The sequence below is a fragment of the Prinia subflava genome, chromosome 2 (assembly GCF_021018805.1).
Source record: "Prinia subflava isolate CZ2003 ecotype Zambia chromosome 2, Cam_Psub_1.2, whole genome shotgun sequence".
NCBI lineage: Eukaryota > Metazoa > Chordata > Aves > Passeriformes > Cisticolidae > Prinia > Prinia subflava.
Genome location: NC_086248.1, coordinates 93,971,078 through 93,996,459, shown reverse-complemented (window position 1 = coordinate 93,996,459; position 25,382 = coordinate 93,971,078). Strand labels below are relative to the sequence as shown.

Genomic DNA, 25,382 nt, shown 5'->3' with positions numbered 1-25,382 from the left:
GGGTTGTCCACACACCATCTTCAGGGGATAATAATATCTGTCAGGGAATGGTTGTGATGACAATTGCAGAGAAAGGTGAATTGCTGTGTGCGTGTGCCCACGCAGTAAACAGTTCCCTTAAAGAGAGGAGGAAGGGGAGATCTCCCAAACTGGGTGCTGCCTTGTGCTAGAGCTGGAGCGAAGCGCGTGCTGAACTCTGGACAATGTGCTCCTGTAAACTCTTCACCTCAGTATTGTTTACTGAGGAGGAGAGCTGCAAGGATTGGTTTAAATAAATAAACAGCACTCACAAGGATCCTTTCAAGCTCCAGGTTTGCAGTTAGAAGTAAAATATTGTGGATAACAAAAAGCGATTGCTCTCCTGCGAGCGGTGTTTTTCTTCTTGCGCTGTGGCTCTCTCTTTGTACCGGGCACCCAAGCGCGACTCCTCCTATTTCTTGATTTCTTCTGTCTCTGCTGGTCCCACCGAGCTGGGGGCACGCTTCAGGGGCTGCCTGTTGGGATGTCCCTCTTCCCAAGGGAGTGGATTAGTGGGGTGAAGTGTGGGAGGGCAGAGCCATGGTGCTGTGGGTGTTTGAGGGTTGGTTAATGGAGCTGTTGGATGAGCAGTGACTGCTGTGCAAACCCTCCTGCTGGTGGGTACCCTCACCGTGGGCTTTCAGAGGAAAAGGGTTTTTTCTCTTGTATATTTTTAAGTGATGTATAGGAAAATAATAGTAATAAAAAACCAACCACAATTTGAAACAATCTTTGTTCCTTGTGTTCTGTTGAGGCCTTGGGGGCAAAGAAGAGCAAATAGCTCCGAGCCTGCCCAGCTGTTTGAATACAACTGTGTTTAGAAACCCCCAGATTCACCATAACCCTATTTACTTGTTGCTCAAGGATGGCTGAAGTTCTGTTCCCCTACCTGGTCTGCAGGGTTCCCAGGGGCATTTGGAGTAAGAATTGCAAACTTGTGCAAATAGAAGGATTGGGTTGCCTGGGGAAGGCTATAACAGCATGGCTGTCAGTTTTTCACATTTCCTCAGTCTTTAAAATTGTAGATTTGGTCTTGTGTCTTTCTTCTGCAAAAGTGGTATATGCATATGTGCATCATGCATATGTGCATCGTACATACGCGTGTGTACATATATGCTTCTCTGGCAGCCATCCACACCTGAGTACTTGGCTTTCAAAGTGCTTTCCAGTCTCTGAACTGCAGCAGAGATACCCAATAATTTTCTTCTGTTTGGTCACTATTACTGGGTACCACCATATATCCCAAGACAAGTTGGATTTTTCCATCACAATTGATGTTTTAAATAGTCACTATAGAAAAATCTCGGCTGTGGTGTAGCTTGGAGAGTGGCACTAAGAGCTAGGTAACTTAATCAGTATGCTTTAAACAAAACTTTGAAAGAAAATGTGACAGACACAAGAAATTAGAGGGTCAGGAATATATTCTTCTTTTAATATGGTGATAGTACCAAATTTAAATGAGGAAAAACTGGGACTGTAAGTCATGTTTTACAGAAGACACTGAACTGATAAAAGCAGGAGAAAGATTGTATTTGTTAAAAGCCTCTGGTATCTTGAAAGTGATATACATCATTCCATTTCTCAGCTTTCACTCTTGTCTAAACAATTTAAAGACAAAAACTAGACCATCTATTTTGTGTATACATGTGGTTATCTATTTACCCATACACATCAGTGTGTGCACATCTATATATACCCCATAGGGCTGCTTTTAGAATGCTTCTCAGTAATTTTTTTTCCCCTCAACTCCTGGATTCAGTGTTTTACCCCCTACTTCAAAAAAACAAGAGATTAGGCAGGACACATTATTTTGACATCAAATGCAAGCCCTAAACCGTTGCTAGGATACAGGATGTGGCACTATAATATTGCTGTGCTGTAGGGTTATATTGTCTTAAGTGTGGGGAGCAGGCCATATTATAAATCTAAGTGAGTTGATAGAAGAGATAACGATTGCTGCTCTTACTCTGTAATTAAAAGGAAGGGAATGTGTACAGAACAATCTGGTCATATACTCCTTTTTTATTTGGACAGTAAGTGAAGCACTATCAATAAGCAATTTCATTACAGTCTGTATGGGATTTGTCTACTTTCATTTTCTATCTGTATTACTTTAGAGTAACTCTATGGGTTCATTATTAATTGACACCAGTTTAAGCAATGCTAAAATTTGGCTTTGATATCAGATTTATTATTTTTCTCATTTTATTTTTCTTTTGTGAACAAATTAGCAGCAACTTAGCTTCTGCTTTCAGCAGTATCAATTCAGATCTGCTTTCTTATACTTTCAAACAAGCTGCAAAGTTGGTATGTTGTGGGGGGAAGTGTTTTTGTTGCAGGCTTGAGGGGGTTGTATAATTGTTTGGGATGTCACAGCTAAATTGGCTCAGACTTAGTGTCAAAGTGAGCCAAAGCTATATCTGTGTGACCATACAAAAGAGAAACGGATGTTTTTATTACTTGCAATTTGTTTTGTCTTTTTAGGATATAAAAAAAAAACCCTCATAAAACCACAAAATACCCCCCACCATGCCTCTCCCAAACCAGCAAAACAGAGATTCCTTTCTTTTATGCTTTCCTTTAAGTGCAGGTGAGTAGTGTTGAGGAATGGCAGTGGCTGATTCGCAGCCCCTGCACGCAGTTGGCACTCGCAGAGCAGCTGGCTCGTGCAGAGTGAAAGCCTGCACTCTGCTGTAGAGCTGGAGCCTCTATCACTGAGGACAAATGAACACCTCTGCCTGCACGGGTGGCACTCGGGGCAGGTGGAATGTGAACACAGCCACCTCCTGGACGGGCTGTCCACTGAGTGCACAGTGTGTCAGATTGGCACAGCAGCCTTCTCACCCATGAAAATTAGGGGTTTTCATATTTGAGGATCCTGCCAGCGACTCTTGGCTTCCTCACCACTGGAGACAGATCATAGGCTGTGCTCCATGGGTCTCACCCAGATGCAAAAACACCTTTCAGTGCACTTAATGCAAGTGTGTTTGTCCTTATCACAAATGGCAGTCCAAGGGATGGGACAGCTGACACCTCAGAAAAGCAGTGTAAAGTTAGAGATGGGTGAGTCATAAATGTGTTTATTGGGGCCAAAATAATGCACGTTTGGATGGAACATAGCTGTGGGCCAAACTGGTGCTAGGAAAGAGGTTAGTGAGATAATGTCGGCTTTCCCACTCTTGAAATGGGTGCAGTGAGTGAAGCTGCTGGAGGTTGTGCTGGAGCTGGTGAGGCTGTGCTGAAACCACTGGTCAAAGCAGAGGGGGCAGCACTACCTTAGAGCAGCAGAGCTGCTTCCAGCAGGTTTCTCTGTCCTTGCTCCTGCAGCCATCGAGGTGCATCTCTTTGGGAAGCACAACAGTGTAAGAGACAAAGATCACATGCTCCATGTTCCCGTAGCCCAACCTGCCTCTTAGTGGCTAAGATGCTGTTCCATATCCAGCAAACATCCAGCCCACTGACTGATAGAGACCAGATTAGCAATTATTTTAGGGTCATTTTAGTCGAACAATTAATTACCTCCATACCTATTTAATCACACCTGTGCAAATATCAAATTGATTCTTGTGAAATCTCTTTTATGATGTTAACTTTGTCTTCCTGGTTTTATGCATAAAGACACGTAGGTTCACACCTTGGCTAACAGACACCTGAAAAAATCAGATTTCAGTGTCAGGGGCCTAATAATTCTCCGTTTTCAGGACACTGATTTAGAAGTCCAACTATGAACTTAACCAAAATGAAGTTAGATGTGCAATAATAGAAGTGGAAAACAGTCCACATGTTTTGGCTAAAAAGCCTTCTGCAAGGTCAAAAAGAGAACCAGTAGCAGAGCCAGGAATAGAACTGTTATCTCCCAGGCCTTTTCCTTTTGCTTCTGTCCCAAAAGACACTATGCAAGGTACAATATCCATTTGACAAATTGCACAGTTATGTGATGAATTGCATTTTTAATGCACATTTTATGGCCTCTTTTGGCCACTTCCTACTAATCTATCTTTCCTGGGGTATGTTCTTAACACTCCACAGCTCTCAGTGGCTATTAGACAACAACACAAAAATGTTCTTCTCTCCCAAAAGTAGAATTTACTACAACTTCTCTGGTCTGAAGCAGAGGTCTGGAAATAACCTGGCCTGCTCAGGTGACAGGTTTAAGGCCTGATTGCCTCCAGCCTAAGAGGGTAGGAAATAAGAAGTGTATGGCAAAAGGAACATGGGAGTTTCTAGTTTCTCATTAAAAATATAAATTCCTGCTCCCCCTGCATGTTTGTAAGGTCTGGTGTTTATACATAGTTTTGTGATTTGGTACTAAATAAAATCTGGACTTTTTTTCATGAGATTTGTATCCTTCAGCCAAAGTGGTGCCTCTCACTACTCCTGTCAAATCTGTAGCAATCAGCAAGTTACCAACTGCTTCTTAACTTCATAGATATAACATTCCACATATATGCACACACTGTTCCTGGTATCCATGTGCTGGGAACATGAATATTCAGAATATAAAATAGCTATTTACTGTGGTTCTGGCTTCTTGGATTTCTTGCAGTAAATATGAATGTACAGTGGTGCAGGATAAAGTGACTGGACTGGGGCCTGAGTTGCTGGAACAGGTGAGGGCTTATGCTAAAGAAGTGCCTCCAATCAGGACAGCTGGGTGAACAAAAACCAAGTGATTACCTTTATTCTAAATTAACACTCTGAGTGCACCTAATTTCCAGCAAACCTGATGACTCTTTTTGCTCTCCGTCTTTCTCCCTCAAAGATCGGGAGAAATAAACTTGTTACCACATCAGCTTTGTCCTCCTGCCTTTGGCATTTTATATTGTGTTTCAGAAAACATGAACCATGAAAAAAAAATCATGTTTATTTTTAAATATGAAACTATGTGGATAATATTATTGCATTTTTTGAAATGTGTCCAGAATTTAAACCTGGAGGCAGTAGACATTTGAGAGTGAAATTGGCCCCAGACAGTTAATAAATTCTGAGCAGAGATGCATAAATCAGCGAGAGTATTTCACAAACTTTTTTTTTTTTTTTTTTTTTTTTTTTTTTTTTTTTTTTTTTTTTTTTTTTTTTTTTTTTTCCAAAGGGTGGGCAGGGGGAGGGAAACGTCTTTGGAGAATTGTTTTCTATCAGTTCAGAAAATAGAGAAAAGAATTCAGCAATACCCAGTGCTGGTTAGCAGATTGTCATTTTTGGGTTTGATGTTCCTGGGTTTAATTGTCTTTCATGTGAACAATGGCAGGAGCTCTCTAGTGTGCCATGCGAGCATGATAAAAGGGGGCCGTTCTTGCATAGCAATGCCTTTTTTTTATTATTAGCGTAAAAAATTAGCAAGCTGGAAGTCGTTAGAAGGAGTTCCATTGGCATTAATTGTAATGCAGCCTGAATTTGTTTGCAGACCAGTGCAGCAAGACAATAGCAGCGGGGGAAAAAGCAATATTAATAGCCTTTTACTTATTGTATCATTTTAGTGAGCCTTAATAAGGTGTCTGCTGTCAACTGGAATTTATTAAAATACAAAAAAAAGACATGGTAGTTGATGTATTGCAGTAAGTATGGATGAGGGCTCAACTTGATTAATGTATGAGTTGGCTTTTTAAGGCATTTTAAAAAGGCTTCTTAACTGGGTCTTAAGAGACTGGCACAAGCCCACTGTAAACTACCTCATTGCAGTTGGAAAACAGCCTGACAGCTGCTGATGTCTCCTGTGGCTTCGCTTTTTTTTTCTGATCAGAGAAAACTGAAGTAATATAGTCCTCGTCAATAATTGCAGTGCTTAAAAATCTTATAAAGGGATTTCTATTCTTCCCTCCGGAGATAACTTTTCAAAGGTTAAATTAGTTTTACTTGTGTGTACTTCAAATATCTCGGCTCCCAATAAGGATCAAGTTTTGTTTTAAATAAACTGCTGGTTTGTGTGTTGCATTGGATTAGCACCTTGCTGAATACCCTGTCTTTCAGCATGAGATGGACACTACAAAGCACTCGCTTTAAGTCGAGTTGGAGTCTCCCAAAAACCTTCAAAATATCGACTTGCTTGGGCTAGTTTAGTTCAGAGAGGGGTCCCTGTCTCTTGTTATTCTTCGTGGTGAGCACCTAAATTTATCAGCTTTGCTGTGCCATCTTACTACTCAACTTTAGGTAGTGGAGGGAACTGGGAATTAGAGCCCCAGATATCTTTTTGACTTCAGTGTGGTTTCAAGAAGGTGTCAGCCTAAAATACTCTGTGTAGGTGGTTCTCACTCTGCCAAAATGCCAAAGCATATGTGATAACAGGAAGACCCTAACAGATGAGGAGGCTGTTTTATGTGGATTATGAGGAAACAGTTTTGTGGAAGTATGGCTTGTAAAATAGTAGTATTTCTGTAACTACATGTTGTCTTTTTTCTTTACCTACCTGTCTCATCCTAGATCAAAACCCCAAGTATTTGACATGTGGCATGTGTGCTTACTTTGTGTTGCATTTGTATTTACTAGGTAGTGTGTGGACATACAAATGCCTTGTGAAGAGCAGATGGAGGTGTCCCCTACAGAAATCGTTCAGTTAGTCTGAATTAATACATGCCATACTTTTAGCTGGGGTCACCAGGAGCATAAGGTATAAAGTGAAGAATTTTAACTAGTTCTGTTAAAATTTTCCAGATTTGTGTCCCAGGAAAAACTGGCTGGACTAATCAAGGTTCTTCTTTCCATACCGTTGTCTCCATAAGTGCTGCAAATGTCATCCAAGTAGATATCAAAGTCAAAGGGAGAGAAACAGACTCTTAATTTGTTACAGTACCATGTTGTCCTTCCTGATAGTTCCAGGCCTTTCCCAGAGGAAGTGCTCATGCTTCATTAAGGATGTAAGCTTTATTAGGATAGACGTCATCAGGTTCAAGTGTTAGGAAAAGCCGCTGCTTGCTAACAAAGGCCGTGGCCTTGGATAATGCAACTGTTCTCCTTACTGAAGGCTGTAAGCCAGTGTGGATGATACTGTTCTCCTTGCGTTTTTTTCTTTTAAAAAACATCCTGATCCTGCCTGGAGATCTTGTGTGGTGCAATTCTCCTTTTACAAAGGCTAAAAAGAGAGCTCAAGTGCTCTGTTTTCAGTAAATTCAGTTGCTCATCAGAGAAACAACCTAGCTGAAATTATTTCAGATCACAGTCAATTAATTAATCCACAGCCTGCCATATTATAAATAATATTATTTCCTTTAATATGTCTTCTTCAAGTTTCTGATAGAAGTGCAGCTACAAGGCATATGCACTTGCAAGATTTTTTTTTTCCTTTTCCTTTCTGGCAGGTTTGCTATGAAATGAAATGATTTTATGGCTCATATAAATACGAGTTTCAGTTTCTTTTTACATTAGAAGTGTGAACTTCTACTTCTTTCTGTGCAGGCTCTCTTCTGCATGAGAGATGGAATTGTGCTGTGATATTTTTAGTAATATTTTTTCTGTCACCTTTATTTTATCCAACAACACTTCCTTCTCCAGTAGCTGTTAGGTAAAACCTTTCTTTCTTCTGTCCTCTGTCAGCAGCTGAGAGGAAGCTTGAATGAATTTATAATGATACAGCACTGCATTAATTGCAGTTCCTGCTCCTTCTTCAGCCCATTGGCCTCTCATGCTTTCCAATTCCAAGCAACACTCCAGTAGCTCTAATATGGCATTGAGGATAATATTTAAATACAGGGATCTTAGATATTTACTCTCCTGGTTCCACCACCCTGGCAGATACCACTGTGGTCCAGCATATCTCTGTGATTTGTGGAAAAAAGCCCCTGCTGTCCCAATGGTTTCTTCATTTAGCCTAACACACAGTTTTTACATAATAATTCACTCCAAGGTCTGAATCACCTCGAATCATTTTCTCCTTCTCACCTTAATTTTTAGGCATGGACTTCTTGAAATCTGTTCCTGAATATACCCAAAGGTTGTGAGCACTTGAAAGCTAAGTGTGGATTCTGATCAAAATTTTACAAATGGTTTCCATTTTATTAAGGAGTCAGATTGAAGACCATTAATAAAATGGAAACTCTGCAGCTTAATCTAACCTTGATATATTTCCAGCCTAATGCATCTGCTTATAGCCCTGTCACCACTGGATCTGAGCACTGAGAGCATTGTTGAATACATTTTCATACCTTTGCATTTTTTCCCCCGCAGCCCAGGACAGGCCAATTCTCTGCTGTTCTGGGCATCTTTTTTTCTTTCCCTGACTCTGGCTGCGATTAGAAGAGCAGTGCCAGCCTTTATTTGATGCCCTGTTTGCTGCTAAGTGTGTGGTTTGTTTAGTGCAAGAGGAGTGCTGCAGAAGGGACAGTGAACCTGTGGCACATTTTGGAGGTGGCCAAGACCAGGTGCCGTGTTCTGTAGCTACCTGCACAGAAACTTGTGCTGCTGAGCAACCCCGTGGGACAGCCCCAATCCAAACAACCAGCAGTGCTGGGGTGACCGAGCAGGATTCTGCAGGCCTGAGATTCATTCCACAGGATTCACGTTGCCCACCTTCTTTGCCTCTGCTGGAGCTTCTGCTTTACCATGACATTTATGTGGGGCCTTGTGACTTTGCCTCCTCCCACCCAAAATTCAGCTTTCCCAGCTGATGTACAGAGGTGACCTCAACTTCTTAGGCTGCAGGTCAGCTGCAGATCTGAATGAATGGATTTGCCACTGAATTGTGAGTTATCCCTGAGTGATAACTACCACACAACTATAAGATGTTAATAATGAATATAATTATTTAACAAATGTGATTAGAAAGTGGAATTGAGGGTGTTACAGGGCAAGTGTTTCTTTGGGCATTCGAAACATGTCTCTCCCAGCTCTTCCTGGGACTGAACCCGACCTTAGTAAACGGATGAAGGGACTGGCTTTGCAACAGGGATTCAGTGCTTGGGGGGATGATGGTAAATTTGCTTGCACTTGCAGTTTTTGAGGTGCGTGCCTGAAAAAGCCCCGTTTCCTCTTTTGCTCAGGTACCATTACCAAGCCTGGTGCAAAGTCCTTTCAGTGGCACTGAAAGAGGACTCGTCTCTCACCGCATCAGAGCACAAATCTCAGATTCCCTCTTCTGAAAGTGGCCTCTAGTTATTACACGAGTAAAATAGAGACGCTCTCTGCCAGACGTACACGGAGACTAGGTGTCTGTGCTGACACATCAATACAAAGAACTGTTATCAGAGGAAAATTTCTCCTTCTAAACCAGGGCTTAAACTAATTTGAACAGACATATAAAGGCCCCAGTGGGTGACCTTTCTTCACACGAGAATATGTCTGCTCAGGGATTTCTTAGTTCATGTTAATTGATTGCCTGATGGGATTGATTAACTAATTGATTCACTGTGGTTTGTGATTTAACACAAAGATTGGCCTAAGGTAATCTTCAAAAGTTTTCAGCATGGAAAAGATATTTGGAAAAACCTGGCACTGGCATTGAGTCTTTCTGAGCGCAGCTCTGGTGTCTTCTGTTGGGTGAATCTCATTGCTGAGGGTGAATCCCATACTTGGCATGAGGGATGCTGTATAGGCTGGGTTAGAGTAAAGCAAGCAGAGGAGAGGAGGGAATTTACAGCATCTTTGTTAACCTGTATCCATTTCATATACTCCCGCTTCAAGTGCATGTTAATAATGCCAGTGGGTGAGGTCCCATCCTCTCTTACCCTTCTGCAGGCACAGGGAGGAGTGCTGACCAGGTGTGTGCTTAAAACCATTGTCCTTTCCCCTCTTTCTGCAGGAGTGGGCTCCTAAGCATTATTCTCCATGTGCTTCTGCTCCCCCCTGACCACTCTATGTAGATACTCACAGAGTTCTTACCGTGGAGGAGGAGGCAGGAAAGCAGCCTCGCAGCAGAGCACCCCAGTGCTGTGGTTCCCTTGTGCCTCTGCCTCCTGGTGAAAAACGCCCTTCAGTGTGAGGCACCAGAACCAAAATTCAGATTTGTATGAGAATTTTAAAAGCACGGTCCAAGTGCCTGGTGGCTGCAGTTGGAATGGTATTCCTCCTGCTTATGTAAACTTGTTTCAAAGGAATCGTGCTGTGGACACACAGTGAGGGCGCAATAGACTTTCTGTTCATGCTCTGGGTGTTTCTTGGTGCTTGGGAGACTTGGGAAAAAATAAATATATATATATATATATTTCCTATTAACCTGTTTTGAAAATAGTCTTCCCGTATCAAAGCATGTTTAAAAAGCAGATTGCATTTGATAGCAGTAGCTAAAATGCAGTAAGAAGCAGCCTTTTGATCTGTTGCAAATAAACTCTTCTGCAGATAAATACGTTACAAGTGTATTTTTGTTCATTTGCTATCAAATTTAATAACAACCAGTGGAATTGAGTTCAACCAAAATGGTTTCATATCAGACTTTGAATACATACTTTTAAATATTAAAAGATAATGATTTGTATGGCATTGTTATATAATGCATTTCTTGTCTTCTCTTGTGTGCATGTGACGAATTCCAGTCGATAAGCCCAGGACTCTGGAGTCAGTTGTCTGGCTAGTTATTAAGATTAAGATAAGTGCTGAGAAGGGAAAGATACAGCACATTGTGCTGCCCTGCTGGGACGGGGCCACCTCGGATTCCAAGTGTAAACAATGCATTAATTCTCCCTGGCTTATTTCAAACCCGAGGTGTACACTGTAAATATTTGGGAAATATGATGGAAAGAGTGTGGAAAGACTTTTCTATTTTTTTATCCATTAAATGTTATTACTAAAAAGTGAACCCTACCTCCCCCTTGGGTACTAATCATTATGCATCTGTAAAAACCCACAACTAATTTCTGTTAATTACTTATGAAAAGTAACTTTTTCCTCCTTACCCAAGCCATAAAAAAGCAGACAGACATTTGGACAGCGTTATCACGAATGCTGAATATGCCACAACAATAACAACATCATTAATGCTCACACAGCAGAGCTCAATTAGGGGTTGGGGAGGAGAAGGGGGGCAATAGGACTGGAAGGTCTGAACTGCAGAATACTGAAGCTAATGCGAAGTTTGCTTATGACTTCAGTAAACTTTGAATCGGGTCCAAGATGAATGCTAGTGAGATCAGGGCTTTCTGAGCGTGTTGGAGCTGTTATTGCTGGTGTCTCTGCAGGGGAGCCCTCAGGACATCACAGTGCCTCTGCCAAAGGGGGAGAGGGAGAAATTGTTCTGTTATTCCAAAATATTAATGAGGTATTAAAAACAAGACAAATTTCCTGAAGTTCAGTTGTTAATTCCCACTAACTTAAACACAAGCTTTGCTACAAATTGGTAGTGCCTTCAAGGCAGTAAAGTTTAACTTGTCTGCAGGATTGCTGGGAGGAGTGACAGAAAGCAGTAATTTAGAAAGTGTATTGAAGCTGTGTGCAGTGCAATGTAGACCACTGGGTAGCAATTAATTTTTGTTAATGAATTTAAAACTAGATGTATGGAAGTGGTTATATGAAATGTATATGCTGCTAAACAGCTAACTAGTCCTTGGGGTCTGCATTGTCATTATCTGTATGTAAATCATTTCAGCTAGCACTATCTAATGAGTCAAAAACTGCTGTGGAACTGTAACTGAGATTTGCAAGACACCGTTTGAAAAACCTTATGCCCTGCTTCAATGTGTGGCCCTTAAAATGAAACCATGTCTGTCCTCTGATTAATCATGTCTTATGTGGAGACAATTTATAGGTTTTATTGTGTTTCAGAGGGGTTATTTCTAAACTCGAGGAGTATCCCATGTTAATGGAGATGGGAAATTAAGGAACGTTCAAAGCCATTCAGTTGAAAGAAGGAGCACAGCTGAGAGGTCCCCGGTGACACCTCCTAAATCTTACAGTTCTTACATGGTGGGAAATAGATTTAAAAGTAAAATAAAATAGTTAACTGTGAAAGACTATCTGACTAAACCATGCAAACTGCTTTTTCCTGAGCATCAGAAAGTTTTGTTATTGAATTAGAGGCTGTCTCTTTCCTTCCTATGCTTGTTAAATCATTGTGCTTCCTTAGCTCCCCTAAGGTGTATGCCACGATTTCCTCTTAACCAGCGATCAAGATGAATATCTCCTGTATCATTGCTGTTTACAGTTATCTTAAGCAAAACCAAAGTTAAAGCAGAATCACTGCAACATCACAGTTTTTTTACAGAATCTTGAGTATAAGACAAAAAGTTGGAATACCTCAGAAAGGATATATAATACATGAGAATTAAAATATGCATGTGTATATACATGTATGTATATTTACAACTAATCACTTATAAGACCTCTAAGAAAGTAATTAATACAATACCTGAACTTGGTGTGCTGTAACCAGCTAAATGAAATGTACAGAGCAGACTGGAATATTTGGAATGCCACGGTCTGTTCCTCATCTCTTTTTTCACAGTGTGGGCATTATATCATGGTTGTGTACATTCCAGTTAGCTGCAAGTGAGAAATCACTGCCGAGGTCGCCGAAATGTCAGTGCCACAGACGCTGAGGACAAAAATGGATGGAATCTCCCGTTGAAACTCCAATTATCAAAACTCAGATGATCCAAGAGGAAAAGGCGTGTGTCCTATATGCTCTGTACTGCGGTCTAACAGAGACACTGCCTGGCAGAAAAGCCATACAAATAAACCCGTGCCATAACCTATTTCAGATTTTAAAACACTGAGTGAATTTATTCTCTGGCACACAAATACAGCTTGATGCTGTGTATTTGCTGAATACTCTTGAAAGCAGCTACGAGGTTTTTAAGCTCTTTAGCTGAGCCCTGTATGGTCTGAAATACCCAGGCAGTTAGCATTCCTGCCAGTTTGATATGATGGAGACCTTTACTTGAGCTGACCTCAGAAGGAATAGAAGACTAATTGAGGCAGCCCTAGTTCTAGCTCTCTAGAGGTGCAAAACTGCAAATGGTATCTGGTGCATGCATAAAAAGGTTTACATAGTGGAAGAGGGATATGGGAAGGAAAAGAAAGACTTTTCTTTCTCCATGTCTCAGCAGCCTATTCTCCCTTCCCCCTGAAGCGTCAAGAAAAAAAAATACCCATCTTAATGTCATAGCATAGTAAAATAATAAGCAAAGTAAAAGATTAGAAAAAAAGGAATAGCACCCAAACAATCCAGAAGGTGAAATTAGGACAGTACTTGGGTGCCTGAGGGCTGTAATTAAAACTATCTAGGTAAAAAGAAATATTCTGCCCAGATTTATGCTCTGAGAATAAGAGTAAAAAGGCTGAAAGTGAAACACAGCAAAAGAAATCCGTAATTCCAATGTATTCAACTCGCCCATCAGAAGAAATGGCATTAATTCAGGTACCCAATTACTGTAATGTGGTTCAGAGCACCTCAATAGGTGTTTCAATCTCAAGCCAGGACTAACATTTGTAATCCTTTAAATGCACTTAAGAAATTGATGTTACAGCCCCACAATCTGTTAGGGGCCTTGCTTCCTGGCTGATTGCAAAGTATCCCACCATTAATTGGATCATCAGAATGTGATCCGCGTTCTGGTCCCCGGATTATGTAAGACTGACTTTGCTCTGACGCGCTGAACCAGAGGCTTCTTTTGCTGGGTATTTTGACCCTTAATGTAGATAAGTGGTATTTTTCATCAATCTTAGCTTGCATTAAAAAAGGGAAATGTCAGTTCAATGTGGGGCGTTTAACTTAATTCAACATCTTTTAATTTAATACCTTGGGAAAGTTAGTCGGTCTCCGACCTGCCGGAGACTTCTGCTGATGGAATGGTTTGTGGAGCAGGGCTGGAGGCACGTCGTTCCTGCTCCATTGCACAGTCAGGTCTCAAAACTCTGTGTGCTTCATCCCTGTGAGAAAGGGAAAAGTAGAAAAAAACCCCAGCTCCCCCAAAAACCAAACCAAAACAACAACAACCCCCGAAATGGTAACTTGGCCATGCTTTACCATATTGGTAATGAGTTTCCTCAGCTCCTTTGGGCTGTTCCCTAATGACTGCTCTATGTGCCTGAGGGAAAAGAGACAAAAAAAATTAATTCAGCGTTTCATTCTACCCTGTTTTTTTTCTTGAGTGTCAGGTGTTGGTTGTTTTTTTGTTTGGTTTTTTTTTTTACTTTTTTTTTTTTTAAACTTTTTTTTTTTTAAATCAGAGTGCTTTGATTAATTGGCTCAATATTCTTAACGTGCTTTAGTGCTGCAATAAATGCTGGTCTGAAAATCCTCTACACAGACTAAACCTAAAATCCTGTTGAAAATATGGGACACTTTTTTCTGACAGAAGGAGGCTTTATGTAAAAAAAAAAAAATTATCAGAATAGGAACAGGACATGTTGTAACACCTTTTTTCCCCTCTCTTTTTTTTCGTGTACTGCATCATAAAAGCACTCCTAGGGCTTCTTTTCCTGATATTGAGTGCGTTTATCCCAGTGGTACAGACAGAAGTTCAAAGGCGACTGCAAGGTTGCCTTTTTTTTTTCCCCAATCAAAACAATAAGTTTCTTAGTTTTCTGAACATTGCAACAGGCATCAGATTGATCTGAGTCTTACTGTGGCTTTGGGAAAACCATTATAGGGTATGGTGTTTCTTGGGCTTGTGATTGTTTGGAGTGGAGAAGTTGAGGTGAAGAAAAGAAAACATCAGGTATCGTGACCAAGGCTTGGTGTTTCTTGTGGAACTGATGGTCGATAATCTTGGGTATGGCAATGATTTCAGTAAAATTAGTACTCACTACCTACGTCATTATATATATAGATACATCTGTGTGTGTTAATAATCATGGGTGGAATGTGACATTTTTGGTGTCTCAGAGAAAGCAACCTCTTTTCATCTGTGTCACACAGAGGCAGAAGCTCATGGAAATCATTTGCAGCCAAGGCTGGCTGACTTAGGTCTCCATTCTTTTGTTTTCTGTCAAGATCTTGGTCTCATTTTTCCACTTCTCCCCTCTCCTGCTTCTTTTTCAAGGCATTCGAATTTAGTGCCATAATGTGAGCACACAGTGCTGAGGTGCAGCAGTGGTCAGGAGCTGGTTGGACTCCATGTTTCACTGTTGTCTTCTAGGCTGTGGAAACTTTTTCTGAGAGGTCTTTAGAACTTCATGGGTTGAGGAAAAAATGCTTTTGAGGCAACACATTTGTTTTGTGAGAAGTGTTGATCCCAAGGAGAAGCAGATGGACGAATGTGGCTCTTGAATTTCCTCCTTTGTCCTACTGGCCAGGACCAGTTCAAAGTCTGCCATGTAGGGGGGAAAAAAAAAAAGTCAAAATTTTGAGGCAAAGAGTTTAAATGTGAGGTTTGGGGCAGTCTTGTTAGACATCTCATTCCCAAAGTTTTTGCAGTCACTTAGGATGACACACTGTGAGTTTCCTTAGCATGACAGAGAACACAGCTCTCCTTCCACACTACCTAGGTTTTGTAGATTGGCAGAATACCTAGATTAGCCTTCTCCCTGGCTTCAGAGACAATAAATACAGATATGTAAAAAGCTTTTTAGTAGGAGATATTTTTGTGATCTTAGACAGGAAGAGAACTGGTCTGGCATTTGGAGTGAGATGAGTTGTCAACAATTAATTGTGAACTGAGCAGGAGGAGGCAGTTTCTTGCTTTGGTGATTTGGGTCCCTGTTGCTCTTACTCATATAAGATATTGGCTCATACGTAAGTGCCTGACCTTGCTTGCTTTTTCCCCCTCTCCTTTTTTTTTTTTTCTGTCTCCTTTTTTCCTGATATGAACTGAATAGGTAGGCAGATATATCCAGTTCTGGTCAGCCTGATTGGCGCTAGAGGTGATATGGGGCTACACCAGGATAGGGTCACCTTTAGGTTTAGGCTTCTGGCTGGAGCACAAGAAATACGTGTGCTCCCAGCAGTCTCTGGCTGGTCCCTTTGAACTGCAGTGTGTATTGGTCATAGTGGTCTTCTCTCATTGCACTTGTACAGTTCCTGGTGCAGGAGGATCTCACCTGGAACAACAGATACTCCTGAATTGTAAATAAGAGCCCTGGACAGAGATTCCTATAAGCAGGTGACCAGCTTTCAAAAATATAATATTCTTCTATCAAGCATGTTTTGTCTTGCAGTGTTTGAATCTGTGTTCTCCTTCGAACTGCCCCCATGGAAGAGGAATGTGAATTTCTCCTGCAATATTACATCGTTGCTACACTTACACGTGAAGAGAAGTCTGACAGTATATACTTTAATATATTATCCATGAGGGAATTACATCTTTTTAAGTTTAAATATTTTAATGGGCAGTATTGAATATTTGGCCATGTTCAGTCCTGGCATACATAAGATTACCTTTCCTGAAGTGAGTGAAGCTCTTTCTACTTCTGCCAGACCTAAGTTTAGGTTGGAGACTTCCAGTCTCATAACTCGGCTTGTTCAACACCAATACAAAGCTCTTTTATGAAAAGAGAAATAAAAAGCAATATAGGCAAGTCTGTAATTACTTTGGCCACAGAACAAACATATTGTTTCTTCCTGCTTGGAAGGGCCTAACCTTCTGCAGGGAGAGTAAGGCCTGTGATACCTCTGGTACTGATAGCGTTCCTACAGCAACTGCATTTTCCAGAAAGCTTTGTACTAGTATAAGATGCTTCTAGTTTATTCCATAGTGCGGAGGGGAAAGGAAACTGTTTGTAGCTCATAGTAATGCCTTCCTGGGTAATTGATTTTAAACAGTGCATCTCAGGGTGTTTTTTGGTGTATGGAGTTGCACTGGGAGTGCGTCACCTGCAGTCTGTTTAATTGGAGTCTTGGGTGGCACTTCTCTGCTGCCTTATCCACGGATAGAAAGATGATATACATTTTAGCTTTAAGTACACTACAAGGTTGGAAAGTAAAGTTGAGTTTGCACTGAAGCAGATATATTGGCTTCCCATGCTTTGAAGACAAATGGAGGCTCATCCATCGCTGCTACACCAGTATGCTGGTGCTGTTTCAGGCTGCTTTGGGTTAGGATTTCAGTTTGCCCTTCCTTCCTAATGGGGTCCCTTGGTGGAGAATGCCATCCAAGTGCAGGATGGATGAGGTGCCCTAAGGACCTGTATCAGGTTTGCCTTTTAAGCAGTTCCTTGCTGAACTGTGAACTGGACTTTTCTTGGAGTGCTGTGTGAGATTTGAATTCAACATTGAGACAAAAAACAAAACAAATACCACATACACTAGCATATGTCGGCCTGAAAGCACACAGTATTTGGTGGCAGTATTCGTATGCATCTAAAATTATTTTCTTGTAATGCCTTCAGTATTTCCCCAGGGCTCCTTTCTTTGTTCCAATTCCCCGAGGAAGAGGCTGAGAAAAATGGCTGGCGTGTTCGCTTCGGCCACTGTCAGCGCCAGGCTCGCAGCAGAATTAATTCTGTCCTCCCTAATGACCATCAGTTACCTCATTGCCAGGGAAGGGGCCCCTCTGCCTGCAGGATCACAGAAACAAAGTTTGGTTACACAGGAAAACATGCTGCAAAGGCTGGAGTGTTTCTGCTTGCCTGTGTGGCTGGGTGACACGGGTTTCTCTCTTGGGTGACACTTACCTGTCCCCAGGGCAGGCTGTCTAGGAACAGCTGGAATGCCTGATGCTTGGCATGTTACTGGGTTTGGTTTTTTCTTTGAAAACTTAGCCACATGTTTCCTTCATGTTATGGGGAAAAAGATTTAAAAGAAAAGGGCAGGATGAACCAAACCCATGTGCTGTATCCATTGTGATCGTGTCCTCCCTTGGGGTTCTCGCTTCCCTGAATATGGTTACGAGCCTAAGTGGGTTTCTATACATACAGAATGTTTCTTTGCATTGGGATGTGTGCTTTTTTGAGGTTCGACTTCTCTTTAAATTCCTGAGTGCACCTTTCACATGGTACAATACTTGCAATGCAAGTATTTTTCAAGGCAATGTTGTTTAATTTCAACCAATTCAGACCATCTTACACAGCGTTGCAAAACTAATTCCCTGCTTCTAGTTCCCAGACTGACACATGATAAGAACTTTACCTGTGCAGTTAGTTGGGTGCTGTTGGCAAAAATGTAGGAGAAAAGTGCCTTAGAAGGGAGCACTAATCAGCAGATTCTGGTATGTTGTGAGCAATAGCTCACATGTACTAGGGTGTGAAGCTGAGCACATCCCTTTTAAATGGTTGGTTTTGGTTTTAGTGTTGAGCCCAGCTGTTCCTTGAAACACTCTGTACAGTGCAGTAATTTAGAGTGTAATGATCTCGTATAAGGAGGCAGATGTGAATCACAGGTGAGCTACTTCTGAATGATGGCAAGGGTGTGAGCACTCCCCCTGCCCTTGCCTTTCCCCTCCCAGTCTCTCTGTCTCCTAGATTTATTTTCTCGTCTCCCAGATTTATTTTCTTGTTTCCCACTGCTTTTTTGCAATGCAGGTGGACATGTTCCACCAGTATGAGTTTGATGAGCCTGCCATGTGCTGGTTGATCTGGTTCTCATGGTTGATTTTAATATCTTTTTTCACTTTGCCTACCCTAAGAAATCCATACTGCCTCAAGTAGCTTTGAATATACCAATAAGTGTATACCATAGTGAGAAGCAAAATAGAACATGTCTTCACTCAAGATTTGGAAGTGGGAGGAAATGACCTCTTACCCTTCTTTTGCTTTTTAGATCTCTAAGCCCTAAGCCACCCTAAATCTACTGTCCCTATAAAAAGCTGCATTTTAAAAGGTTTTAGGAGGCTTGCTGACCTTGCAACCTACTTTGTAAGGAGTCTGCACCCACAGCTATTAAACAAAATTAATTTCAGCACTTTTAAATTGTTAATCTTGCAAAAGACAACTTGCTTGCTCTCCAGTGATCCCACAGGTCATCATTCTGTGAGCTGCAAGCCATCACCAGGGTTCATGGCTCTCAACGTCATGAGAATGCTTGTGGTCTCCCAATTGCCTTGCAAAATTAATTCCTCTGCTCCCCAGCAGCTCTTTGAGATCTGGGCTCTTTGTGAGCTCATTGTGTGTTGCAGATATTCACCAGTAGCCATGCCACAGATTATTCCCATTTTGAAGTTATTCTGTCCTAACTCAGTTGCTTCTCAACTCATGGGAATGAACTTGGGGCAGCAGCAGATGAATTCAGGTAGGCAATGACAGGTTTTGTCTTTGGAGTGTTAGGGCTCCTGTTGAAAGGGAGTTAAGTTGGTCTCTTAAGTTACGTTTCCCATATGCATGGGGGAATTAGTGCCTGGCTTTACCAGGTACTAATTTACTTTGAATCTTCTTAAGTCTATTTCTTCTGCCTGGCCATGAGACTCGGAAATGTTGCCTTTTTTCCTCCAGGTGGGATGCGTGTGAACGCACTGGGGGTGGGGGAGAAAGTGCACGCTGTATCTGCTATTATCATGCCTGGTTGTCCCTGCTCCTTCCACCTCCTTTGTCTCTGCCACTCAAGACAATTTCAGCCATCCGCCGACTCTCATTTGGGATAATAGCCTCTCTTTTTACTGTTGTCTTGTCATGTTTGATTCGGCAGCACAAGGGTTTTAAATTAGCCAAAACGTTTGCATGCTGGGCTTACTCCGCTGCCACTACCAGTTGTAGAGCCACTAAACCACTTGATGCTGAAATTGATGATTGCTCGGAAGGAATAAGAAATTGTTGGTGGCTACCGGGAAGATTCATTCATGCCGAGCCCCTTTTAAGAAACCTGGGGGGGAGGGAGAGAGAGATTTCCTCCAGTTTCCTGCTGCCTGGCTGGTGGTTGCATTGTGCTTGTGCCAGGTTCCCGCTGAGTGATTACAGCCTTGCTAGGCTGCGTAGTTCCTGTGATTTCAACATAAAAACAGAAGAAGAAAAATATAGAGGGAAAGGAAAGGGGTGGGGGGATGAGGTTCCAAAGACTTGTAGTTCAATTCAGTAACATAGAATTGTGATGTTTTAACTCATTGCCCGCCTCTTTGTTGTTGGTGTTGTCTAATTTATTCCCCCAGCTGAAAGTTTGCTTGGTAGAAGTTTTAGTCTGTAGAAGAACTACTGTACTGGCCTGCTGTCATTGTTGATACTAAACCACAGCTGAGCTGTAAGCAGTTTTTAATATTCTCTGGATTAAAAATGATCCATCAACAATGGATCAGGGATCACCAAGAAACTATAAAAACCACCTAATAATATCCCTGCATGCCCCCCTAAAAGCCTTTTACTTGTTTACATTAGTGTTTAAAGACATGAGAGGACAGAAGTTATAAGGGAAAAGAAGATGACAGTGCTTGAGAAGCCACAAAAAGAGAAAATAAATGTCAGATTATGAACAACTAGGGTTGTATGATGGATATAATTATATTTCAGAACTACATACAATCATACATGCAAAGTGAAAGAATCTTTTTATTTCTGATGAGTGGGTTTCTGTTTGGAGAGGGAGTATTTTGTTATTTTAGTTTATATTTTGTATTCCACCACTAACTCTTGGTTTCCAGTGATGACAGGTAGTCAAATGGTCAGAAAGGTCAGTAAGAGACTCATGCATAATGGCTCAGGGTTTCCAAGTCCAAAGAAAAACACTATCTATCAGAAAGTAGTAGCAATTGTTAATTTAGAACAAAACAACCATCCAGACCCTCTGTTAGCCACAGATGCAAGTTCCCAGGCAGTTAGAGACACGGCTTCAGATAGATAATTCATTATACAGTGTCACAAGTAAGACCCTAAATAAACACGTGGGAATACAATTGCATAGCATCCAAGCCAAGAAAGATGTTCTCATTGTACCTAATATTGCTAACATTATTGTTACTAATATTCTAGCACTTTTTCCCTGATTACTAAGCCACATGTTCTCTTGCAAAATACAACCTTTTTCTGCCAAAAGGAAGAAAAAAAAAATCTTGTAAATTTGATGGTGTTGGCATCCAACTTTATTTCTCTTGCATGTAATAAATCGTGAAGAAATCATGTGAATGACTCAAGCTCTAAAAATACAAATCTAACTAAGAGGCCGAATCTCTGGGGCCCAGCAGTGGTGTGCTGTTGTGCAAGCCCAGCTCTCAGGGCTTCTGTCCATGCCAATTAGCAGTAGATTGGAAAGCCAGGCGACCATGATGGGTTTAGTCCTGTTATCTAACTGCTGCACTGTTCAGAATTGCTGATTTCCCTGCAAAATCATGACAGATGTATTACAGGAAAATATATTGGTTGAGTAGCCAGTGAGGGAGTTAATGCAAGGGATAATAAGTAGCTAAGGCTACGTCCTCCAGCAGACTTTGATGTGGTTTGATAATATATGGGATGGGTCAATCTGCCCTATTAGCAAATGTAGCCAGTTTATGCTCTACATACAAACTAGAGATTTGATAAAGCACTAAATTAGTTTTCACAAGGTATTAGATGTTAGATACTTAATGGGATCATCATGCTTTTGCTACACTTGGTTAGGATGTGTTCTGTAACAGAAGCATGCAGCAGCATGACATTTCACCAGGAAAGGAAGCATGTCTTGTGACTGAATCACGAGTCTGGGAATTAGAACGTCCAGGCATTGCTTGGCTTCTGAATTACTGTCTCTCTGATTTGCAGAGAGGTTTCTCTTTTCACAGCTGCAGAATGGGACTGCGTTCTTCCCTCTCCTCTTTGCCACTTTGCAAAGCCAACATTGCTTTTAAAATGTATTTTTTTTTCATCCTTGGGAGCAAGTAATCATAAATCTGTGAAGCTTCAGTCATATGAGAGTAATCCTGTCCCACTCAGTAGGTACTGGGAAAGTCCCTAGGCTTCATGTCAGAGAATTTACAGGTTCAAGCAAATCTGGGTAAGAAACTTCAGTAGATTGTGAAAGGAGAAGCTGAGGGTTTTGATGTGTGGTTGCATTCTGCATTTCCTCTGTGCCAGTGGTCAACTAGTAATTTAAAGTGTAACTAAAACCAATAGTTTAGTTAAGCCAATAACATTTTTATAGTAAAAAATCCATTGGCAAGATGGGTCATGTGGGTACAGATCTGCATACCTGTACCCATTCTAGCAGTGGGAAATGTAGGTGAAGGGCTCAGCCTTCCTGGGGCTGTGTAGCAAATCAGTCTGAAATGGGTCCTTGGTCTGATAACTCCCTTTATCCAAGCTGGTGTTTAGTCCGCTAAATGCTTTAGACCAAATGCACACATTTGGTGTAAATAAAAACCTGTAACTGCTGACAGTAGTGTGTGCCCACAGCTACCTTCAGAAAACTATGCTTTAAAACCCATTAGGTCTTTTGTGTTTCTCACATGGATGTAATTTTTTGCTGATGTTATTTCACCCTCTGTTTACAGAAAACATTCTTAAATACATTTGGAATGCATCATTTTACTTTCTGTTACATCTCACTGCATATGCAAGTAACTGATCCTGAATGACCGCTGCCAGGCTTTGCACTTTGAGCGCTAGGGAGACGTTCCTGGCTTTTTGTGAAATGCAGCAAGAGTGTCATGTATAAAGCGATCCTGTTTGAAAGGATAGAAGCCGTATCCCAATATAGATCACAGTGGAAAATGACTCAAAATTACATGACAGCTTCTCCCCCATTTACCTTCCTCCCCTCCCTTTCCCTTTCTCAGCCTGTTTCCCAGTTGAGCTGTGGTAAGAAACACATCGTGTATTGTGATGTTTTAGTTTGCTGTTGCTAATAATCCCTTTGCATCTTTCATTAGTGTGTTATTTATAGCATTGCAAAAGGGCATTGGTACCACTTGGCCTCTGAGGTGGAACTGCCATCGTCCCAAGAGCTGAGATGATTTTAAAGGGGGCTGGGTTGTAACCTGGCCTTGGCAGCGGGCTTACCTAGCTCCAGCAGAAGCCTTGGGTTAAAATCCTATGGTTTAAAAACCACTGAGGCCAGTGTGGACTTTAGATGCTTTTATAAACAAGAAGACTTTGCCTCATAACTCCTGCTAAGCCTGCACCTGATGAGCTGCTTGGAGCTGGAGGGCTGTGTTTTCGCTAATAAAATCCTTTTTTTGAACCCACTTGTTAGTCAAGCGTTGTGCACACTAACTACAGCAAGGGCCCTGGGCATAAATTACTCTCACGTGGCACTGTCTCCGAGCAGCCCCCCAGTTATGGATTACTTTGTTCTCGACTTGACAGGAACATAATTAGAACTGTTGATGAAATCTACCAAATTGTTCCTCCGTGGCCTCAATGGTCAGGAAATTTGGCTGAGTCGTATTTGTCACCGACGTAAAGGCTCTAAACACTTCATATTAACTATGTTATTAATGTGCCCTCTAATCTGTCCGTGAATTGGTAACACTTGGAGGGAGCTTGTGCTCTAATAGCACCTTGTGATGAATTCATTGTAATGCTGTTCAAAAGTTTCTGGAGGGTGGGGAGAAAAAAAAAAAAAAGAAACCTTGATAAAAAGTGAATATTTCTAAGTTGTTTCTTTTTTCTGTATGTGCATTTTTATGTTTTACAGTTTTACAGTTTTGTTTTGCTTAACTGGAGATTCGTTTAGGCTTTACATTGACAGACCGTTTTCTGTTCTATAGGATTTGCTGACATTTGGGCTGTTTCATTGCCAGAGGAGGCTTTGTGTGTCCCAAAGGAAGTGAGTGATCTGGCCATAACAAATCCTGCCAAAATATTTTAACACCGTTACGATTTTCTAATGCAATGCGTAGTGAATGTGACTAGAAAAGGATGGTGAGTCCATGAAGGGGGTTCGCTCCCTCTCCTCTGCGATTTGTCTGGTGGAACGAGCACGCCGCAGCTGCCGGGGGGTGGGAGACGCAGCCACCAGTGGGAGGGGTGTGTGCCTCCTCAGGTGTGTCCCTTCTGGTGCACCAAGGGCTCAGGCTTAATCTTTAAACCAACCCTTCAAATTTTGGTCCTGCTCTTGAACTTTGCTAGAGTCCCAGGGTCGTCAGAGCCAGCGTTTTAGTGATGTTAAAAAATGTGTTTTGGCTGCTGTAAGTGTTCAGTAAGTTTAAAAGGGAAATGCATTAGACACTTATGGATGAGAGAGGGGTTAGTGGCTGAAGGTCCTAGAACGTGACAGACTCTTACCTTCCAAATGAAGGGTTGTCTCATACTTCAGAAAAGTTTTGAGGAACACCAAGGTGGCTCTTAACTATAGAAGCAACTCTGCTTAAAGAGCTAGAACACAAAATTAAGAGTTCTTGCATGTAGTGTTCAGGGGATGAAGACAGTTCAGACAACCTAATGTTTAGCTTAGAGCTGTACGTGTGGGAAAGCTAAAATTTACATTCCCAAGCTATTCTCTAGAGCAGCAGGTAAATGAACTGCTGTTTTTCTAATACCTTGGTGATTTGTTTCTATTAAATTTAATACCATCCACTCCCCTCTCTCTCTCCCCATCCCCCAAAAAACCCAACCCAAATATAACTGAAGTTAGAATTTGGTAAGCAATTTAAAACCTAAAACCAGTAAGCAATTTGAAATGTGCTGACTGCAGGATATCAGCCATCATTACTCTGGCAATTGGCTTCTGCACCAGGGTAAACTGATGTGTCTTCAGTCAGTTTTACTTAAAAATAAACAAAGTAGCTGGCCATGTGCACCAGCAAGTTTTGCTGAAGATAGGAAAGCTCCTGGGAAATAAAAAAATTTGAGCATGCCCATGGCTTTTGCTCAGGTGGGCGTAAGTCAAGTCAGGCCTTTTACTGTGGATGGCACTTCCCACTTGGATGTTTCTCTGTTTGTTTGTCTTTGAGTACCAGATAGAATTGCAAGTTCTCATGCTCATCTCCTGAGCCCTTGTTCAGGTTTTCTGGGCTCACACTGTTTTTCTGTTCCCTGTGGCTGCCGTATATGGCGTTTCCCAGATCCCAGGGGCAAGGATGTTGTCACCAACAGGAGGGAAGCGTTAGCCTGGGAATTAGGACTTACTTTCAGACTTTATTTTAGGATCTTAATATTCGTAAATGAAATGGGAATCTTAACTCTGCATTTTTCTCATGCAAATCAATCTATTTCTAGTAATGAGCAATTTAAGTATTTTTTTTAATATTGTAGTTGCCATCTCGAGAAATCAGGATCAGAATTCAGGATGCTCAAATTAAGTGTTAGTGCATACAGATATTCTGTTGATGAAACTATTATTAGAATGAAGTAATACTTTCCCTGGGTCTGTTTCTTTTCACTGCTTTTGTCTCTTTTTCTCTCTCAGGTAATCTTGTCTAAGTTTATTCTTCTATTCTTTAATATCACCTCACCATTTAATTAATTTCTGCCAAAGCCATGGGCTCTTTAAGGACTTCCTAAATTATTAGGTCTTGTTACTTATTTGCAGTGAGTTCAGAACTGAACTGCATTTTCTTTTTTCTTAGTCTTGTTTTCTCATTGTTCTAAATTGGGACGTTATTTGGGGCATTCTTCTCCAAAAGCATTCTTTAAGCTGTCCTGGCTGTACTTCATTTATTTTTTGGATATGCATTTGCTACTAAAAATTTTCTGTAAGTGAGTGAGTGTTGTATTATCCTTGAATGTCA

The 25,382-nt window shown here is 41.3% G+C and overlaps 1 protein-coding gene across 11 annotated transcripts in view; it reads left to right on the top strand.

Annotated features, from left to right (window-relative positions):
• ESRRG (estrogen related receptor gamma) overlaps nt 1-25,382 on the top strand; it is a 369,245-nt gene that overhangs the window by 121,595 nt on the left and 222,268 nt on the right. For 3 of the 11 annotated variants that reach the window (XM_063391048.1, XM_063391045.1, XM_063391046.1), the window contains one exon: nt 23,421-23,479. The exons of 6 other annotated variants lie outside the window; for them this stretch is intronic. Coding sequence is in view for 2 of the 5 variants with exons in the window: in XM_063391043.1 (XP_063247113.1) it covers nt 23,540-23,574 (35 nt within the window). In the remaining 3 variants the exon portion in view is untranslated. Of the gene's footprint in view, nt 1-23,420; nt 23,575-25,382 lie in introns of all 11 variants that reach the window. 2 more of the 11 variants (XM_063391043.1, XM_063391044.1) reach the window with 1 other exon arrangement.